This window comes from Podarcis cretensis (genome assembly GCF_951804945.1).
Source record: "Podarcis cretensis genome assembly, chromosome: 6".
Lineage (NCBI taxonomy): Eukaryota > Metazoa > Chordata > Lepidosauria > Squamata > Lacertidae > Podarcis > Podarcis cretensis.
This window is the reverse complement of record NC_137175.1, coordinates 50,009,278-50,027,120: the sequence shown is the minus strand read 5'-3', so window position 1 is coordinate 50,027,120 and position 17,843 is coordinate 50,009,278. Positions and strand designations below refer to the sequence as shown.

The 17,843-nt window shown below is 45.1% G+C and overlaps 1 protein-coding gene across 1 annotated transcript in view; it reads right to left on the bottom strand.

The window, feature by feature from the left end:
- Positions 1–330: 330 nt before the first annotated feature.
- The window catches only part of LOC307219205 (uncharacterized protein), a 28,132-nt gene continuing 10,619 nt past the window's right edge, over positions 331–17,843 (bottom strand). The window contains exons 5-16 of the mRNA XM_079982204.1: positions 13,711–13,811; positions 13,331–13,426; positions 13,129–13,239; positions 11,626–11,715; positions 9,468–9,524; positions 8,226–8,301; positions 5,940–6,004; positions 5,609–5,690; positions 5,409–5,509; positions 3,762–3,857; positions 3,574–3,684; positions 331–615 (exon numbers count right to left, since the gene is read on the bottom strand). Of these exons, the coding sequence (XP_079838330.1) occupies positions 520–615; positions 3,574–3,684; positions 3,762–3,857; positions 5,409–5,509; positions 5,609–5,690; positions 5,940–6,004; positions 8,226–8,301; positions 9,468–9,524; positions 11,626–11,715; positions 13,129–13,239; positions 13,331–13,426; positions 13,711–13,811 (1,082 nt within the window). The 3' untranslated portion in view covers positions 331–519. The remainder of the gene's footprint in view (positions 616–3,573; positions 3,685–3,761; positions 3,858–5,408; positions 5,510–5,608; positions 5,691–5,939; positions 6,005–8,225; positions 8,302–9,467; positions 9,525–11,625; positions 11,716–13,128; positions 13,240–13,330; positions 13,427–13,710; positions 13,812–17,843) is intronic.

Below are 17,843 nucleotides of genomic sequence, written 5' to 3'. Positions count from 1 at the left end.
TTGTGAAAATTGTGCATTTCCTACTAAGCATGTGCTCTTATCTCACCGTCGGTTAGATTTAGCAACAAAATAACTCTACAGGCTACATTTGCACCTGCAGCCAAATCTTAACCCAAACAGCCTCACTCTAGGGAGGGAATCCTTCTCTAGAAAAGAAATAAAGCATTCATAAGAGGAATATAAAGAATGCCACTAGACCTCAAATTAGCAGGAGACCAACAGAAATGTCAACCCTCTTCTTCCATAGATGGGCAAGACATGTTCATACAACCACTCGGAACAGCAAGATAAAAGCAACACATTAATGGCCAATAAAGACATGATGGCACATTCAACAGAACAACAATATTATTCTTTATTGGCTACTACAGCTTTAAAAATACAGAATAGTTTCCAACTATTCTATAGAAAGAGTACTACATTTGGGGGGGGGCAGCCTTTAGTCAATCCAATCAGCTCTACTCAAGGCAAAAAGAAGTCTTCTTGTCTAGCAGCAGCAAGGAAATTTTTATTCTTCATCTACTCTTTCTTGTTACACCATTTAGCCATCTTGTTATTAATAGGAGTCTTCATAAAGCGGCTGGATTTCATGTAGGCAGCAATCTTCTCTAGGGCCTGGAGGTGCAGAAAATGAATGTTTATAGGAAAGGATGTGGGTGAAAGAATCCACCTCAGTAAGACAAAAGTTGAAGAAGCCTTAGGAAAACTGACACTGCTCTCAACTGGCACTGGTTTTGCTCATGCCAAAATGGCAAGTCTGCATTTAAAAAAAAAAAAAAAAATGTTCGTTTGCTCAACTTTTCTATAATGGTAGGTGATAAATGAAGGCCACAGGTTGTATCCTATGCTAGTTCTAACTCAGAGACGACCCACTGAATTTAATAAGCCCAAGTCAGTCATGCGCACTAACTTGTGGGTCTAGTGGGTCTAGTCTGGGTAGGAATAGCATTGGCTACCACACAATTCTTCATGGTTGGTTGGCTTACCTTAGTTTCCAGTTGTACTCACATTCAGCCACCATATGCAAAAATTACATGACTCATGGCAGCATGGTCTTTAACAACATATTTTAAGTGTGTACACCCTGTGTGGTAATGTGTGTTTAATGTGCATTTAAATGCTGAATGTAGGCATCTTTGGGGGACACTGTCATTTTGGACTCATAGCTGTCCAGGGCAGCTGTCTACTAGCTCCATTTGGTACACCAGCTGAGATCCTATCTGCCCATGGACTGTCTCGCCATAGTGGTGCATGCTCTGGTTATCTCCTGCTTGGACTACGGCTACCTTTGAAGGTGACCTGGAAACTACAACTATTCCAGAATGCGGCAGCTAAACTGGTGACTGGGAGCGGCCGCCGAGACCACATAACCATCTCTTGAAAGATCTACATTGGCTCCCAGTACGTTTCTGAGCACAATTCAAAGTGTTGGTGCTGACCTTTAGAGCCCTAAATGGCCTCGTTCCAGTATACCTGAAGGAGCATCTCCACCCCCATAATTCTGGACACTGAGGTCCAGCACCAAGGGCCTTCTGGCGGTTCCTTCACTGTGAGAAGCCAAGTTACAGAAAACCAGGCAGAGGGCCTTCTCAGTAGTGGCACCCACCATGTGAATCTACATTGGCTCCCAGTATGTTTCCGAGCACAATTCAAAGTGTTGGTGCTGACCTTTAGAGCCCTAAATGGCCTCGTTCCAGTATACCTGAAGGAGCATCTCCACCCCCATAATTCTGGACACTGAGGTCCAGCACCAAGGGCCTTCTGGCGGTTCCTTCACTGTGAGAAGCCAAGTTACAGAAAACCAGGCAGAGGGCCTTCTCAGTAGTGGCACCCACCATGTGGATCTACATTGGCTCCCAGTATGTTTCCGAGCACAATTCAAAGTGTTGGTGCTGACCTTTAAAGCTCCAAACAGCCTCGTTTCAGTATACCTGAAGGAGCCCACTCCTTCAGGTATCATCATTCAGCCCGGACACAGAGATCCAGCTCTGATGGCCTTCTGGCGGTTACCTCCCTATGAGCAGCAGAGTTACTGGGAACCAGGCATAGGGCCGTTTCAGTAGTGGCACTCTCCCAGTGGAACACCCTCCCTTCAGATGTCAAAGAAATAAACAGCTGACTTTTCAAAGGCATCGTAAGGTAGCCTTGTTTAGGAAAGTTTTTAATGTTTTAGTATGTTCTGATATGTGCTGTGAGCCACCCAGAGGGGCTGAGAAAACCCAGCCAGATGGGCAGGGTATAATTAATACAGTGGTACCTCGGGTTAAGTACTTAATTCGTTCCAGAGGTCTGTACTTAACCTGAAACTGTTCTTAACCTGAAGCACCACTTTAGTTAATGGGGCCTCCTGCTGCCACCGCGCCGCCGGAGCCTGATTTCTGTTCTTATCCTGAAGCAAAGTTCTTAACCTGAAGCACTATTTCTGGCTTAGGGGAGTGTGTAACCTGAAGCGTATGTAACCCGAGGTACCACTGTAATTAATAATAATATTTACATACAATATAATCCCCATGTTGTCCCTGTCCTACATTGTTTGACAATCTAATGCACATTCTGCTGGGATGGTTATAACCAGCTTTGTGCCGAGAATGCACTTCTCAAGCACATTCTACTTGTGTACATGTGCACACAGAGAGCTCTTTCTCAGGTCATCTCCTGCTGGGGCTGGCCTACTGATACTGTAGGTGCATGCCATTCTCCTTCAACGTGTTTATCTCATCTCTAAAGGAGATTGGCAAAATAGGAAGCAGAATATATTTGTCTCTTCTAGTTGAGGGGAGGAGAATAGAGAAATACATTGCACAGTAGTTTGAAGACAGGTCCAACCGTGTGTACAGACAACACCGATAGCAGCTGCCCCTTGACACAATGCTATGGTGCAAAGGTGTGTACAACCGCAAACCGCTATGTACAAAAACACTGAGAAATGACCCCCTGTGCATTTCAAAAGCTGCATGTGTAAGACAACAGCAGCCAAAGTGTTCACCTACTGAGCTCAACATAACCCAGCTGTGTTGCTGTGCCAGTGCTGAGGAACTCCACTCACAAACAATTTGACCAGGAAGCATCTGAATCTCTGAGCTAAGTCATCTGGTAGAAAATAAGACACTCCAGGAGGCTTCTGGAGCAATCCATCACTTCATGAAGGAAGGCGCTCCCACTGTATCTGCAACAGCACACGGGATGGGCAAGAACACAAACAAAACCTCCTTCTCTCTCACAGCCCACAAAGATGTCAGTCAAGACCCTTCAGCAGAGTCAATTAATTGCTAACACCCACTGCCTTGCTACCAGTCACATCTAGGAACATATGAAATGATGGATGAATGGGAAATTGCCACCATCTCCCTCTGAAGCAAAGCACGTTTCAGAACCCTGGCCATTATGTGCAAAAAAGGAAACAGACAAATGTTTCTTGCAAATTCCTGTTTGTGCCAACTTGGACAGTTGCTCTAGCCAGTTTGGAACTTTGTAGTCAATCAGTTTGTGGCTTCTTGCCAGAAGCTAATGAGCCAAGTCACAAGATACGGCAAAGACCTGCAAGCAAGCACGTTTTGGGAAGACAGCACTAACCTCAAAACGGGAGACAAAATCCTGAAGGTTCTTGAACTGATCAAGGCACTTGGGTTCAAACATGCGGTTTTGGTCAAGGACATCATACATGAGGAAGTCAACAAAGGTGATCTGGAAAGAGACTCAAAAGTGAGACACCAAAGGGAGCAAGCCTGCTTTCAGATGCCTCTAGGTGGACATGCACATACCTTGTCCCCAGCAAACCACTTTCTGTCCCCTAGGAACTTTGAGAACAGTTTCAGCTTTCCTGGCAGTTGCTCCAAGTACCCAGGTTTTAGTTTCTCCTGCAAAACAAGCAAAGGGGAAGGGGGAAGGTTGGATCCGTGTTCTCAGGTAAAGTTCAGCATAACTCCCCTCCAGCCAACAACCTATGAATTTGATGTTGTTAGTGCAAGAATTATCAGAGAACAAGGCAGGATGGCATCTTGCCTTCAAGGAGTAATATGTCAGGAAAACAAGAAGTTATTAGGCATGACCTAGAAGAGCCGGTTTATGGAGACTTTTTTTCACTTTCTTCAAGCCAAACTCTATCAATCGCCATAACACCAACAGGAGAAATTTAAACACGCTGTTCTGTGAGCAGATTCACATTTACGCAGCAAACACTGTTGCTTTGTGTACCTTGGTGTTTCCTGCAGAAAATGCTTGTGAAGTGTGAATCCCACACAAATGCACACACCTGCACACACGTCCCATCTCTAGCAAGGTTTCTAGAAATATGTTCTAGACCAGTGTTTCCCAAACTTGGGTCTCCAACTGTTGAAGACTACAATTTCCATCATCCCTGACCACTGGGGTCCTATTAGCTAGGCAACATGGGAGCTGTAGTCCAAAAACAGTTCGAGATCTTGGAAAAGTCACATACTTCGATGAAAGAAACATTGCTCACTCTATACAGTGTGACTCACTCTCCTTTTGGAGACAGCCTATAACAGGGGCCAATCACCTTTTTGGAACAGTGGGCACATTTTGAATTTTGAGAGAGTGCTGGGGATACCAGTCACAAAATGGCTGCAATGGGGGAATGGCATAACACAAAATTAGAGGCAGCCACCCGCAACAAGCTTAAGCTTTCAGTGGAAATGAGCTATCTCCTGCCAGTCCCAATTGTGGGATCACACAATATTAATTTTACACAGGGAGATACACTGAGGCTGTCTAATAACAAGGAGCACTACCCAGCACCAGAAAAATATACAAGGTCATCACACCACACTCACTCTCAGGACCGCAATACCTGAAGGACTGCCTCTCCCCATATAAACCAACCCAGAACCTGGTCATCATCTGAGGCCCTTCTTCTTGTGCCTCCTTGAGAGATCCAGAGGGTAACATTGCAAGAATGGGCTTTTTCTGCAGTGGCTTCCTGTTTGTGGAATGCTCTCCCCAGGGAGGCTTGCCTGGCACCTTCATTATATATTTTTAGGCAGCAGGTGAAAATGTTCCTCTTCAACCAGGCCTTTGGCTAAGATTCTACAGCCTTTTAATTGTGTTTGTGGGATGGGGAGTTATTGTTGCTTATGTTTTAACTATTTTGTGCTTTTATCCTGCTTTTTTATCTTGTGCATCTCCCGAAGATCTTCAGATGAAGAGTGGTATATAAATTTAATCAATATTAATAATTTCACAGAAATTGCTTAGAAAGTACCTGCACATTTTGCCCTGTCTAGGAGGGCTAGATACTTACTTTAAAAAGAAAAGAAAAGAAAGGAAGCTCAGAGTCTGGGGCAGCACCAGCGAGAGCTTTTGCAAGCAGGCACAGCCCCTGTCCTATAATATCCCGCCAGCCCCACAATACAACAGCAGCTGTGAACAACAGAGGCAGGGGAACTCACAAAATCAGGGTTGTACACGACCATCACAAGGCTCATGCGGAAATCCATCACCTGATTCTCCAGCATATCCACTCTGACAATCTCCTCCTCTGTTTCTCCACCTGGAGACAACACACAGCAATGAGAAATCCCAGACAGACAGAAAGAAGCCGATCCCATTCAGCCAGCCCAAGTCCCCCAAAGAACTCAATTCTACTCACAGAGCTTATGTTTGCGCGCAATGTACCGGAGAATGGCATTACTCTGTGTTAGCTTGGTCTTGCCATCAATTAGGTAAGGAAGCTGGAAAGTAAGCAAAGAATGATCAGCTTAAAGACAAATCAGCTTGGAACTTTGTGCTTCCACCATTAATCGCCCCCATTCACTCTACTCACACTCATTCCTCAAGCATTGCTTCCCAACCCAAGGCCCCACAGAGGAGTACCACAAGGAAGAAAGGCACATTCCTCCACCAAATCTCCAGAACTTCTGGATAACCCAGGCACATTCCTCTTCGCACCTGTCATATGATAGAAAAAGACAGTGACCTACATTAGGGAAGTCCAGGCCCAGCTTCTCCTTCTCATTGAACCATTGGCTCTTGTCATAGTCGGGGGCTGGAAGAGAGAGAGAGCATTTTCACTTCCTGCACATAAAATTTGCTCAGTCACTCTCCTTCACACAGGCAAGGGAATCAACGTTTAAGAAATGCCATGCACGCATGTGCACACACACACACACACACACACACACACACACACCGTGAATTTGTGGCTAAGGTTGCAATCCCAAGGAAGGTGCTTAGGACAAAGTCCAATGACAATTCAGCAAGATTTAATTCTGAGTTAGCTTGGTGAGAGCATTCTGAGGGATATTTTTCTACAGAGGCTGATAGATCTGGGCCTTGCTGAGTTATAGCAAGCCCTGTTCAAGTCAAGGGCACAAGTTCAGGCAAGCATTCTGAATTGCTTTCCCACACTTTACTTGTCCATCTTGCTAGGATCCATTCAGAGGAGTCTCTCTGAAAGTTACATGGAGCAGTTCTCTGGCTTGGTTTTATATTTTCTTTCTAGATCCTAAGAAACTGTGGGGACATTCTGAAGATTTCAAGAAATCGCTTTGCAAAATGAAGATGCAGTTAAGAGGAAAACAGCAAGTTCTGAGCTATGTGGATTATAAGACAAAGCCTCCATTGTGCTCAAGGCTTTTCTGGACAACCAGGGTTTATAAGCACAATCAGTTCTTGCTGTTACACGTTTTCAAATGCAGACATCTGCCTCAAGATGGTGCTTCTGCTATAAGATCTCCATCTCCTAGTATTTTACAGTTAGGAAAACTTCTCCCTCCTCCTCTTTGAACATTCCCAATTAACACAAGGAATGTGGCCTAAGTCATGCCAGGTTTTAAACACTAATTTGAGCACTTTGAACTGGACCTGGAAACAAACTGGCTGCTGCTGGCTTAAAAAGGGGTTATATGAGTTCTAAATAGAACTCAAGTAAGTCAGTTACCTGGCTGGCACATTTTGAACCAGCTGTTAACTGTTAACTGTGTTACAACAGAGGGCAAACTCTAAACTTGGAGGCAGTGGCATCTGGCCACATCCTCAGTTTCTTTGTAGGAAATCAAGCAGATTCAAGAAGTGACTCTGGAAAGGGCCATTGCCTTTTTTTCCCATTGTCCACTTCCCACCAGGTGTGCAAAACCAAAATATCCCCCATCACCATCCACTAAGACAAGCAGGAAATGTGGACCAACTGAGTGGTGCATAGACTGCACTCTTGTGCATGAGCGCATCTTAATTCTGAAACAAACACAAAGAGGGCATGTACCCAGAAGATTTGGGGTACCGAAATCATTTCTAAATATGTCCTTGGTGGTTGCATACTCCCATACTTTGCAAAGCTACTGTTGGAATATTCATCCATCCTTAAATTAAGAGAAGCTTGCAGAGAAAAAGCCACTTAAGAGGTACTGTCCCTACAGTTATGCTCTCCCTATGCTCTCTGTCACTCTCTCATGTGCAAACACACACAAATGCAAGGGATTAAGCTAAAGACACCAGAGTGAGCTAGCAATATAGCACTCAAGATAAAACCTACTTTCACAATCACCCTGAAAAGCTCATTGTGACGGTTTGGTAACAGCAGCCTCTAATACACCTTTGCATTCATGGTATGCGCCTCCATTCTACACACCAAGGTGATTCAAATGTTGTGGCAACAAGTGGGAATTTGAATCATTTAGTTTTCTGTTGCTTATTAGGGCAAGTACAGACCGCAGAAACCAAACTTACATATCCACACTTGGGTATGGGAGAGCCAAGATTTAGTTAGATTAATTCTGCCCCTTTTTTACTCTTGAACAGAGTCACCACACACACAGTTCTAGGAATATTCCTCCAAACAACATCTGGTAGCCATTTAGAAATATATGGTGGTGTGTAATGCGACATATATAAACATTATGTAACAATTACATAACAATAAGCAAACTGATATATTAAATATATTAATATATATTAAATATGAGTGTTACAAGCCCTTCATCAACACACACAGAGAGAGAGAGAGAGAGAGCCTTCCAGCAACTTGACATACCTTCAGATTGTAGTACTTAAGTTTAACATAGTTGCAAAAATGCAACTTTGGGCATTTCAAATAACTGGCTGACATAAGCACAAGCGAAACACTTTCCCTACCAACTCTTGTTCAGAATGCCCAAAGGCAAACTGCCTCTGCCCCACCAGGAAACTAATAATAAAGCAGCAACTTTTAAAAAGTGTTTAGTACTCTGACTAAGAGGAGCTTGGTACATTCTAAGCTTAGCAATACGCACCTTCTCCACAGCTGTAAAACTTATCTTCAAAGGGGGTGTCTGTGTACGCTAGTAGTAAGCGGATGCTGTGGGCAAGCTGGAAAAAAGGAAAGAAGAATAAAAAGGTATCGCAGCAGCAGTCAGCATCTAAGATGGAGGACGAGAGGGCAGAAGGTGAAGAAAGAGCTGTGCGGGAAGTGGGGGGGGGCTTTCCTTATCCCCTGGCCCCCCTGGAAAACTCAACAAACCTGTTATACCTGGAAATAGGAATGGGGAATGCAGCTGAACGGGACACAGCAAGTACCATCTGCCTTAGGCCTAACCATAAAAAGCTAGTCTAGAGGGAGACTTGAAGTCCGCTGCTTCCAGGAACTCTTCTCCTGGTGAGGCATTTGGGGGTGAACTGAGAGTTTGACCCCGAGTGAGAACCGAGAGTCTGTGTCAGAAGGGAAATGAATGTAATTTGTACTAGTGGACCCCTAGATGCCTGTGGGAAACCCGCAAGCGGGATGTGAGCCCCTGGGCCTTCTCCATCCCCCACCCACCCGTGATTTTCTGCAACTGTTATTCAGCAGAATTCCTCCCTCGTGGCTAATCGCTATCGATGGCCCCCCACTTTCCACGTGCACGGGGCTGTAGAGTCCTAACAGCACAACACGCAGGCAAGGTAGGCGTGGACGAAGCAGAGCTCGGCAGGTGGGAACCGCTCGTCCAACGAGCCTCCGCTGCGGGCGCCCCGTCGAGCTCCGCTCGCGCGAAAAACGAGGCGAGGCGAAGGCCCGTGGGGGGGGGGTGCACCTCAAACCGTCTCGCAGGACCTGCCGGCCTTTTGCAGGGGGCAGCAGACACGTGGAGCAGCCAGACAAAAGGCCTCCGCCGAGCTCCGGCCGCCTTTCCCCGGCCGCTGCCCCGGGAGATCAGCTGGGGGCCTCCAGCGCAGCCCCTCGACGGCAGCGCAGCTTCCCAAGGCTCGGGGGCTGGTGGGGGCGGGACAGTGGCTCGAGCTCCTCTGGGGAACTTCTCCCTCCTCGCCTTAGAAGCCACGGGAGCAAGAGCGCACCCAAAGGCCCCCCGCGGTTGGGAGGGCGTAAGCAGCGGCTGGTCCGGCGCCCCTGGACGGCGCCGACTTACGCAGGGGCGACCCATGGGCGCGACTCCCCCCCCCCCCCGCGGGAGCAAGGAGGGCCTGGGAAGGCTCTGCAGAGCAGACTCAGCAGGCGGAGGGGGGAGACCTCTTCCTCGCTTTCTGCACAAGGAACTCACCCCTCGGATGTCCCAGTAGCCCAAAATCATCGTCATGTTGCCTGTCGAGTTCTCTTTCTCTCAGCCTCGCTGCCAGCAGCCACCTTGGAGGAGGGACTCGAGAAGCAGCCGCCGAGGCGCGTCGAGTTCAGCTCTTTAAAGGGCCAGAGCCGATTAATCTTATTTTTAATTAGGTGGGCGGGGCGTGGAAGCAACGTTTGGGGAACGGCTTTTTATTACAGAGTTTATGAAAACTTCAAATACACATAATCCTAAAACTGGCTTGGTTGCACATTAAACCTGCCCCGGAGAACAGCACTTTCCCATTGGGGTCAGTCCCAATTAGCACCGAAAAAGGACGGGGGTGGGAAAGTGTTTTGCTTTCTTCTAACCCGATGTTATTGTGGCCTCGTGTTTTTCACGTCCTACACCACCTTCTTATACTTTTCATGTTAAGTTTTGTGAAACATTATATAATAAAGTTGCAATGTGATCTTTCTGTTGCGAGGAAAGGGCGTTTAAAAACAAAACAACACAAAACAAAACACGGTCAAGTGAGAAGCATTCGTGAAGCTTTTGGAAATTTCTTAACCACTCAGCCCTGTCCATGTCTGCTAAGAAGTAAATCCCACCGAGTTCAATCCCCAGTAACAACTTCGACTGCAGCCTAATGCCCACTTACTTATTACTTAATTGGGCATAAGACTACAGTCCAAGTTGATACAGGAATCTCCTGGGAGAGAGAAGCTGGAGAGCAGCCAGGCGCTGCAGGCTGGAGTCAGGTTTTGGAGAGAGGACTTTGAACAAACTTACAAGTTTGAAAAAGTGCCTCAGGCAATTAACCCCTTAAGCGGCTTTCCCCCCTGCAATACAGTATTAGACAGAGGGCCTTCTCGGTAGTGGCGCCCACCTTGTGGAACGCCCTTTCATCAGATGTCAAAGAAATAAGCAACAATCTGACTTTTAGAAGACATCTGAAAGCAGCCCTGTTTAGGGAAGTTTTTAGTGTTTGATCTTTTATCGTGTTTTTAATATTCTGTTGGGAGCTGCCCAGAGTGGCTGGGGAAACCCCGCCAGATGTGCAGGGTATAAATTATTTGATTATTAATTGAAAGCTACTGTCTATTACAACAATTCACACACACGCACACACACACACACACACACTGCAGTGTCTCATCTCTTCTACCCCACACCTTTATTGAAAGGTTAACTGTTGAAAGATTACGGAAAGAACTAAAAAAACAACCTACTTAGGCAGGCTTTATTATTATTATTATTATTTAAATAAATTTTATTAGTATTTTCCACACAACAACAGCAACACGAAAGATATAAAAAAATAACAATACACAACACACAAAAATCAACATTCGAAAACTAAAAAACAACAACAAAAAAGCAAAAAACCCAAATCCATATCCATATCTTACAAGTTAATATTATAAACACTAAAACAACAACATCAAGACATTGACTTCCACCAATCCCACAGCACCTCCTTTATCTCTCATTTTGTCTTCCCGTTTTCCTGTTTTCTTTATCATCTCTATCCTAACATCTAGATATAAATCCTTCTTTCATATCCTTTCACTTCACAAGGTTATTCCAGACTCAGCCAGATTTCTGCCCTCGAACCTTGACTTTTGAGGTATTCATTTAGGCACTCCCATTCTTTTTTTTACTTCACTTTTTGGTTTTTGTCTTATGTCTGTCAATTTGGCTAATTCTAAGTATTCTGAGATACTTAGGCATGCTTTTATGGATCATGTAGAAAGGCCTTAATTGGGAGGAAAGGCAGGCTAGCACTTCCCAATCATACAAACGAAACCTGTGGCTTTACACCACCATGTGTCCTGCCAGTGTATCTGGCTGACACAAGGGCATCAGTTGCACTGGGCAATGTTGCAAGGGACGACAATTCCTCCTCCTCCTCCCCCCTCTCCCACAGTCAGGTTGCTTTGTGCCCTGTGAGCTCTTGGAATAAGAAGCCAGGACAATTGTTTCAGTATCCTTTTTTTTATCACAATGACAACATTAATTAAGAGTCACAATGACAACATTAACACAACATAACATACATGTTTAAAGGCACGAAGGGATAGTGAATCATTCAGAGGCCATCCCTGATGCCAACACTCATCTACAGAAGCTTTAAGGTCCACATTCTCCTCTTCTATTTTTTATCGCCCCACTTGGCATTTTTCAAGAAGATGGGAGTCTTCAGGTAACGGCCAGATTTCATGTAGGCAGAAATCTTCTCCAAAGCCTGCAAGAGAGAGTCATTAAACAGCAACAGCATCACACATAGCAAGAGTCTAAATCCAACTCTGGAGGAAACCTGAAAACAGTTGTCTAGGACCCAAAATGCTTTCCACTCAGGACATGCTTGCACTCTTCTTGTGTGTTTTTGCCTGGCTATAATGTGTCCCTGAGAATGCCTCTCATTTCCTTAGATGGAGGATAGAGTTGAGTGTCAGAGCACATGTAGAAATGAGCCTATGGTAAGAAAATAAAATTTACAGCAATTGCTCAGCTGCTTTTGCCTCACCACTGACAGTGGCCTCCAGAAGCTTTTGCAGAACAGAATGTGGGCCTTGGCTGAAAAAGGATCCCTACGCCTGGTATACAGCAACAGCAGATAGCTTGAAAAACATGACAGAGTTTGTGTGTAGATTCTGCCACACACACAGCCCAGCAAATACTTTCTCATTATCTGGAGAATCAGATTTTTGTTGTTGTGCAATTTTGCCAGTCTCTCATAGCATGTATGGCATCTACACAGCTTGTGTGTGTAGATGTGTGAAGGGGGTGAGGTAGGGGAAGCACCTTTCTGCAGGAAAACCCTGCAGAAACACACCCACCCCTAGCGTTAGAATGCACAACTCCTATGTGATAGCATATACACAGTGTCTCTACCCCCCCCCTTAAAAAGAGTATTTAATATCCATAAGGGAGGGGGGTCACATGTGTAAATCTCTGGAGGCTGGCACCAAGTGGAACAGCTAAGAAAGGATGAAAGGAGACCAACATTAGGTAGATCCAGAGGTAATGGCAAGCAGAGCCATAGAAGTCATAGAATCATAAACTTGGAATGGATCCTGAGGGATCCCGGTCAACCAATTCTGGTTTTGTAACCATTATTCTCCCTGCTGAGTTCCACAAAGGCAGCACTGAGACTAAGGCCACATTCACACTGTACATCCAAAGTGCTATGATACCCCTTTCAAAAGTTATGGCATCGCCCAAAGAATTCTGGGAGTGGTAGTCCATTAAGTGTGCTGAGAGTTTCTGCTCACAGAGATATGGTTCAGAAATCCCAGAGTTACCTGGGAAGGGGGACTGATTGCTAAACCAATGTGGACAGTTGCTCTTAGAGCCAGGGAGTAACTTGCAGGAAGCACCCTTAACAAAAAAACAGCTCCCAGGATTCTTTGGAAGAAGCCATGACTCTTTAAAGTGCTATCATGACACTTTAAACACATAGAGTGAGTGTGGTCTGAGGAGGAGGCTGACATTTAGTCCTACCCTGTGGACTGGTTGTGAATAAGGATGAATAAAGAAAGGGACAGATTAAGGGAAACTGCCAATATTAAGTTGGTTGGTGGATCACATTTCTTCTGCTATGGATAAAAGAACAATTCCTACTGGAGATCCATGCATACAACACAGTAAATCTCACCTCAAAGCGGTCAAGGAAATCCTTCAGATTTGGGAACTCATCAAAGTATTTTGGCTCAAACATCCAGAGCCGTTCCAATACATCATATGCAAGGAAATCTACATAGGTGATCTAGGAAATCAAAACAGGAAGACATTTTAAATGGATCCATAAAACTAGAGAGACATCTTCGTTTCTATGGAATTAGGCATAGCCCTTGTACCTTCTTTCCTGTAAACCACTTCCTGTCCCCCAAAAACTGGGAGAGCAGCTTCAGTTCCCCGGGTAACTGCTCCAGGTACTCAGACTTCACTTTTTCCTGCAACCAGAAATTCTTGAATTATTACATACACAGATTCATTTCCAATTCAACTCTTGTGAAACCTTGAACTACTGACTCCCAAGTTATAGGACTCTCTTTCTCTCTCTAACTCTAAAGATCTTTTGTTCCTCTGCTAGCCCTCAAAGAGCAGAAAGAAAGTATTTGTTAAGACTTACATAAGTGCTATTTTTTGACCCACTCACTCCATATTGATCCCCAAATCATTCTCGTCATTGGCTGGATTGCCAACTTGGAAGGAGGATTCAAACCACCAGACTCACAAAATCTGGACTGTAGCAAAGTCTTGCAAAGGTCATTCTGACATCCATGAGCTGGTTTTCAAGCATATCCATCCTGATGATTTCTTCTTCACTCTCACCCCCTGTAGAAACACAACATACACAGAAGGTAAGAGCGTATCCACTAACCAATTATTTGGCAATAATATTATCAATCAGTTAACTGGTTAATTTTAAGCTGGCATCCAAAGAAACACTACTGCCAAAAAGACTCACATATCTTGTGCTTGCGTGCAATGTATCTTATGATGGCGTTGCTTTGTGTGATCTTCATCTCACCATTGATTAGGTAAGGGAGCTAAGGAAAGGATAGGAAAGGTTAATGGTGCCAGTGCAGAAGACCCAGAACATTTCATCGCCCCATCATCCTTCCTGGACAACTTCCCATTTACATAGGATGAACAATGCCAGCAGAAAGGATGTCTAAACTGAAATGGCTTCAGGAGAAAACACACTGTTAGGTGTTAGTTTTTGCATCACAGCTCTAGTATAATTATTTAGGGCTACTCAAGGATTGATGTGGCAATTTTGCACCACCAGTTGAGAAACACTGCACTTGAGAGTTGTGCGTGAGAGTTTAATTGCAGAATTTACAGGGCCTGGCTTCTCCCCCCAGGCACACTTGAAAGGTCCTGGCCTCTGGCTTCCTGGCAGCCTTTGCTCCAGCAAGAAGCCAGGAATACACTGCAGATCTCAACCTCCAGCCAATCCACTGCTTTAGATTCTGCTCACAAACCGTCGTCATTTTCCACTGAGCTGTGACCTGTACTTGAAGCAGCAGTGCAGCAGAGCCAGATGAGAAAGTGCCCAGGACTCTGGCCTGATTGCTCTCACTCATCTCAAAGAGGGAGCAGCAGGAGGATGACCCCACCATCCCCATCAATGCACAATGCACAATGACATGTTGCTGGGTTTTTCCACAGTTGCTACATACATTTGGGAAGTCCAAGCCCAGCGTCTCCTTCACATTAGTCCACTGACTTGTGTCAAAATCAGGAGCTGTAAATACAGGTATGAAAAGTAAGTCCATGGTAAGTCTGTTTTCACTTCTATACCAGTCAGGCTTATTTTCCCCTTCATTTCCAGCTTCTCTTATGTTTTTGGCTCCATTCCTAAGGGGGTTATCAGGCATGAATCCTAGCAATCTCATACTGGGAGCCATAGTCCAACACAACCAGAGTGCCAGATTGGGGAAGGTCATTCTAGCTGCAGAAACATATTGGCCACTGTCCAAAGTACAACCCATACTTTTAAAGAGGCAATTGCATCTAGAAGTAGACACAACAAGAGATTGTCTGTTCCACTTCAACTCCCATCACTAAACATTTTACATGGCCTACATAAAACACACACACAAACCTTAAAATCATTGAGGTCCACCAAGACATTTGGCATGTATGAAAGCCAGAAGGCATACTCAGAAACACTAAGCCATTGTTAAGTGATCTTCAGTGTGCATTGTTACATGAGAACGTAACCACCTTTTTGGCCAGATGAAGGTCTGACCAGATTGAGCAGGAGGCTTACACTAAGTGGCCAGCAGAACTTGCAGGCTGCTGTCTAACCTTTGGTCCACCACTGAGGATCAGAGGCAGCAGCTGGGCTGGGATTTAATCCTACTCTTTCTTGAAAGTCACATAAAAAGCACAAGTTACCGTACTTCTTTAAAAAAGCTCCATCTATTTCCAAATGTTCTTGGATATATTTTTTCTCTGCTTTCCACAATTCCCACAGCTAGATAATTCAAAGACACTAAGCAAAAAACCAAAGCAACTGACAATAATCCTAACTGCTGAAGGGATTCATTGTTGGTCAAGAGATAAGCGCATGGTTTCTGTACTATGAGCAAGGTCAGTGATAAGTAGCAAAGGTTCAAAGAGGTTCTCTGTATCAAGGCGGCAGGAGGTGGAACAGGATATGAGGGCACTTTCAGCCCTTCCCCACAATCCTCTGTTTTGGAGGGGGGGGAGCCACAATGGCATTAAAGAACTATTCCCCCTCTTGTTACTGCTTCAGGTGGAAAGTGTGTTTTAGAAGAAACATCATAGCTGAGCAATCTGATGTAAGAACTCCAGATTTCACACAAGAAGCACATCAGAATGTCCAGCCATAACAAAAACTTGTTTTGGTGACTTCTTTTTAAAAAGCCAATTACCATCGCTCTTCCACATACATCTGTGGTGGTTAACATCTGCCCCACAAGCCAGATTAGGCCCAGCAAAGGTCCCAAATTGGCCCATGAAGCCATTTCTTCCAATCACACTTGCCCTACACTTGGCATCCTATGTGACACTAGGTGTTGGGCAGGTACGTATGTGGCTGTAAAGAAACAATTGGGACTTTGAAGTGTGCTCCTAAGTGTGGTTCCTTAGCGAGGAAGGCTTTCTGTAAGCCCCATTCAGCTGATTGGCACTGACACCAAGTCTTGTTGGGTTTGGCTACCCTGTGTGGGCAAAGGAAAAGTCTTCACCTGCCAGCATGGGGTGATCAGATGATTGTGGAAGTGGCCTTTGAGAGAATGTCTGAACCTGACCCACCCCTAAAACACATACAGTGGAACCTCTAGTTAAGTACCACTCTGGGCACGTAAGTTTCGGGTTACGAACCCGGCAAACCCAGAAGTGTATACTTCCAGATTTTGCTGCGTGCACAGAAGGGCCCCTGGAACGAATTTAATTTGTATTTGGAGGGTCCACTGTATTTAGGTGTCAGGTTAGCCCTTCTCTCACACAAAGACACAAAACACTGGCAGTTTTACTAGTTGAGGTTTATCAGCAAGAACAGGCTTCCAGCAATCCTTCCCAAGGCCAGATATAAGCCAGACCTGCCCCCGCTTCCTGATGGCCTTGCTTTGTTCTAATCGCTTGCTCCGCCTTCTACTTCTTGGAAATTCAGGTGCAGCCAATTCTCCTCTGGAGCTGAATCCAATTGCCTCCTACCACCTGCGTCCTGCTCCTTCATCTCTGTGCTGCTGGGAAACCTTACAGGCAGCCTTCCAGAGAAGGCTTATCTCACTTTTGTTGTGTGATAGAATCAAGTTTCTCATTTCCTCTGCCTCTTCCTCCCCCTCTGCAGATCCCCCTTTGCCAGCCGTGTCTCTGACATCAAGCAATCAATGGGGGAAAGGAACATTTTAAGTAACAGCTCACCCATGCCTTTAAGACAGGCAATTCCCATGTTTAGAATACTTATACCTTAGAAGCAACAGTGAACAGCTATGGCAATTAACAGCTACAAAGCTTAGACACATCTAATGTTTAATCAATGGGACTGCAAAACTGCCTTACCAAGACAGGAAACCAAATGTCATTTTGCTTCCAGCAGTGACCAGCCAAATGGCTCTGGGAAGCTCACATGCAAGGCAGGAAGAAGGTAGCTATAGCTTCCTGCTTGTTTGTCCCTAGACTTTGATAATGCAGCTAGAAACGCCTCTGGAGTCAGCTCCTTACCATCTCCAAACGCATACTGCTTGTCCTCATATGGGGTCCCTGTGTATTCCAGAAGGAGTCGGATCGCACCAGCGAGCTGCAGGAAGAATAGTGGAAGAATAATCACCATTGGTAGAAAAGCCAGCAAACTGCATCTGCTCCAGACTAGCAGTGGCCCAAGGCAAAAAATATTGGCATCCTTCTGAAATTTCACAGATGAAGATAGCAGATGCTTACAGCTGAAGGTTCCTGTCCAATAGCACCCTGGCATTACTGAACCCCCTGTTTCATGTCAGTGGCTGTGATCAGACATGACAGGAAACCACGGTTTTTGGTGACAGAAATGAGCCTACTGTCAAGGTTTGGGGGCTGGGTGTACTTTTTCAAGCATAGGAACAAGATCAAAAGCTTTCTTTTCTTGTTTTGATTAACTGCAGCTTGTCACCCAAGGTTTAAAAACTGTGGCCTTGTGCCTGTTATTTGTCTCCTGGCAAGGTCAGGACCGGATTTAGGTTTGATGAGGCCCTAAGCTACTGAGGGTAATGGGGCCCTTTATATGTCCACCTGTCCTTTGTCAGCAACAAATTGTTGCTGGTTTTTTGTGTTGAATATATGCTATATGGTAATTTATGGACCTAATAGGTATCTAAAGCCATTTGCACAGGTTGCCATGCAACCAGTCCATGC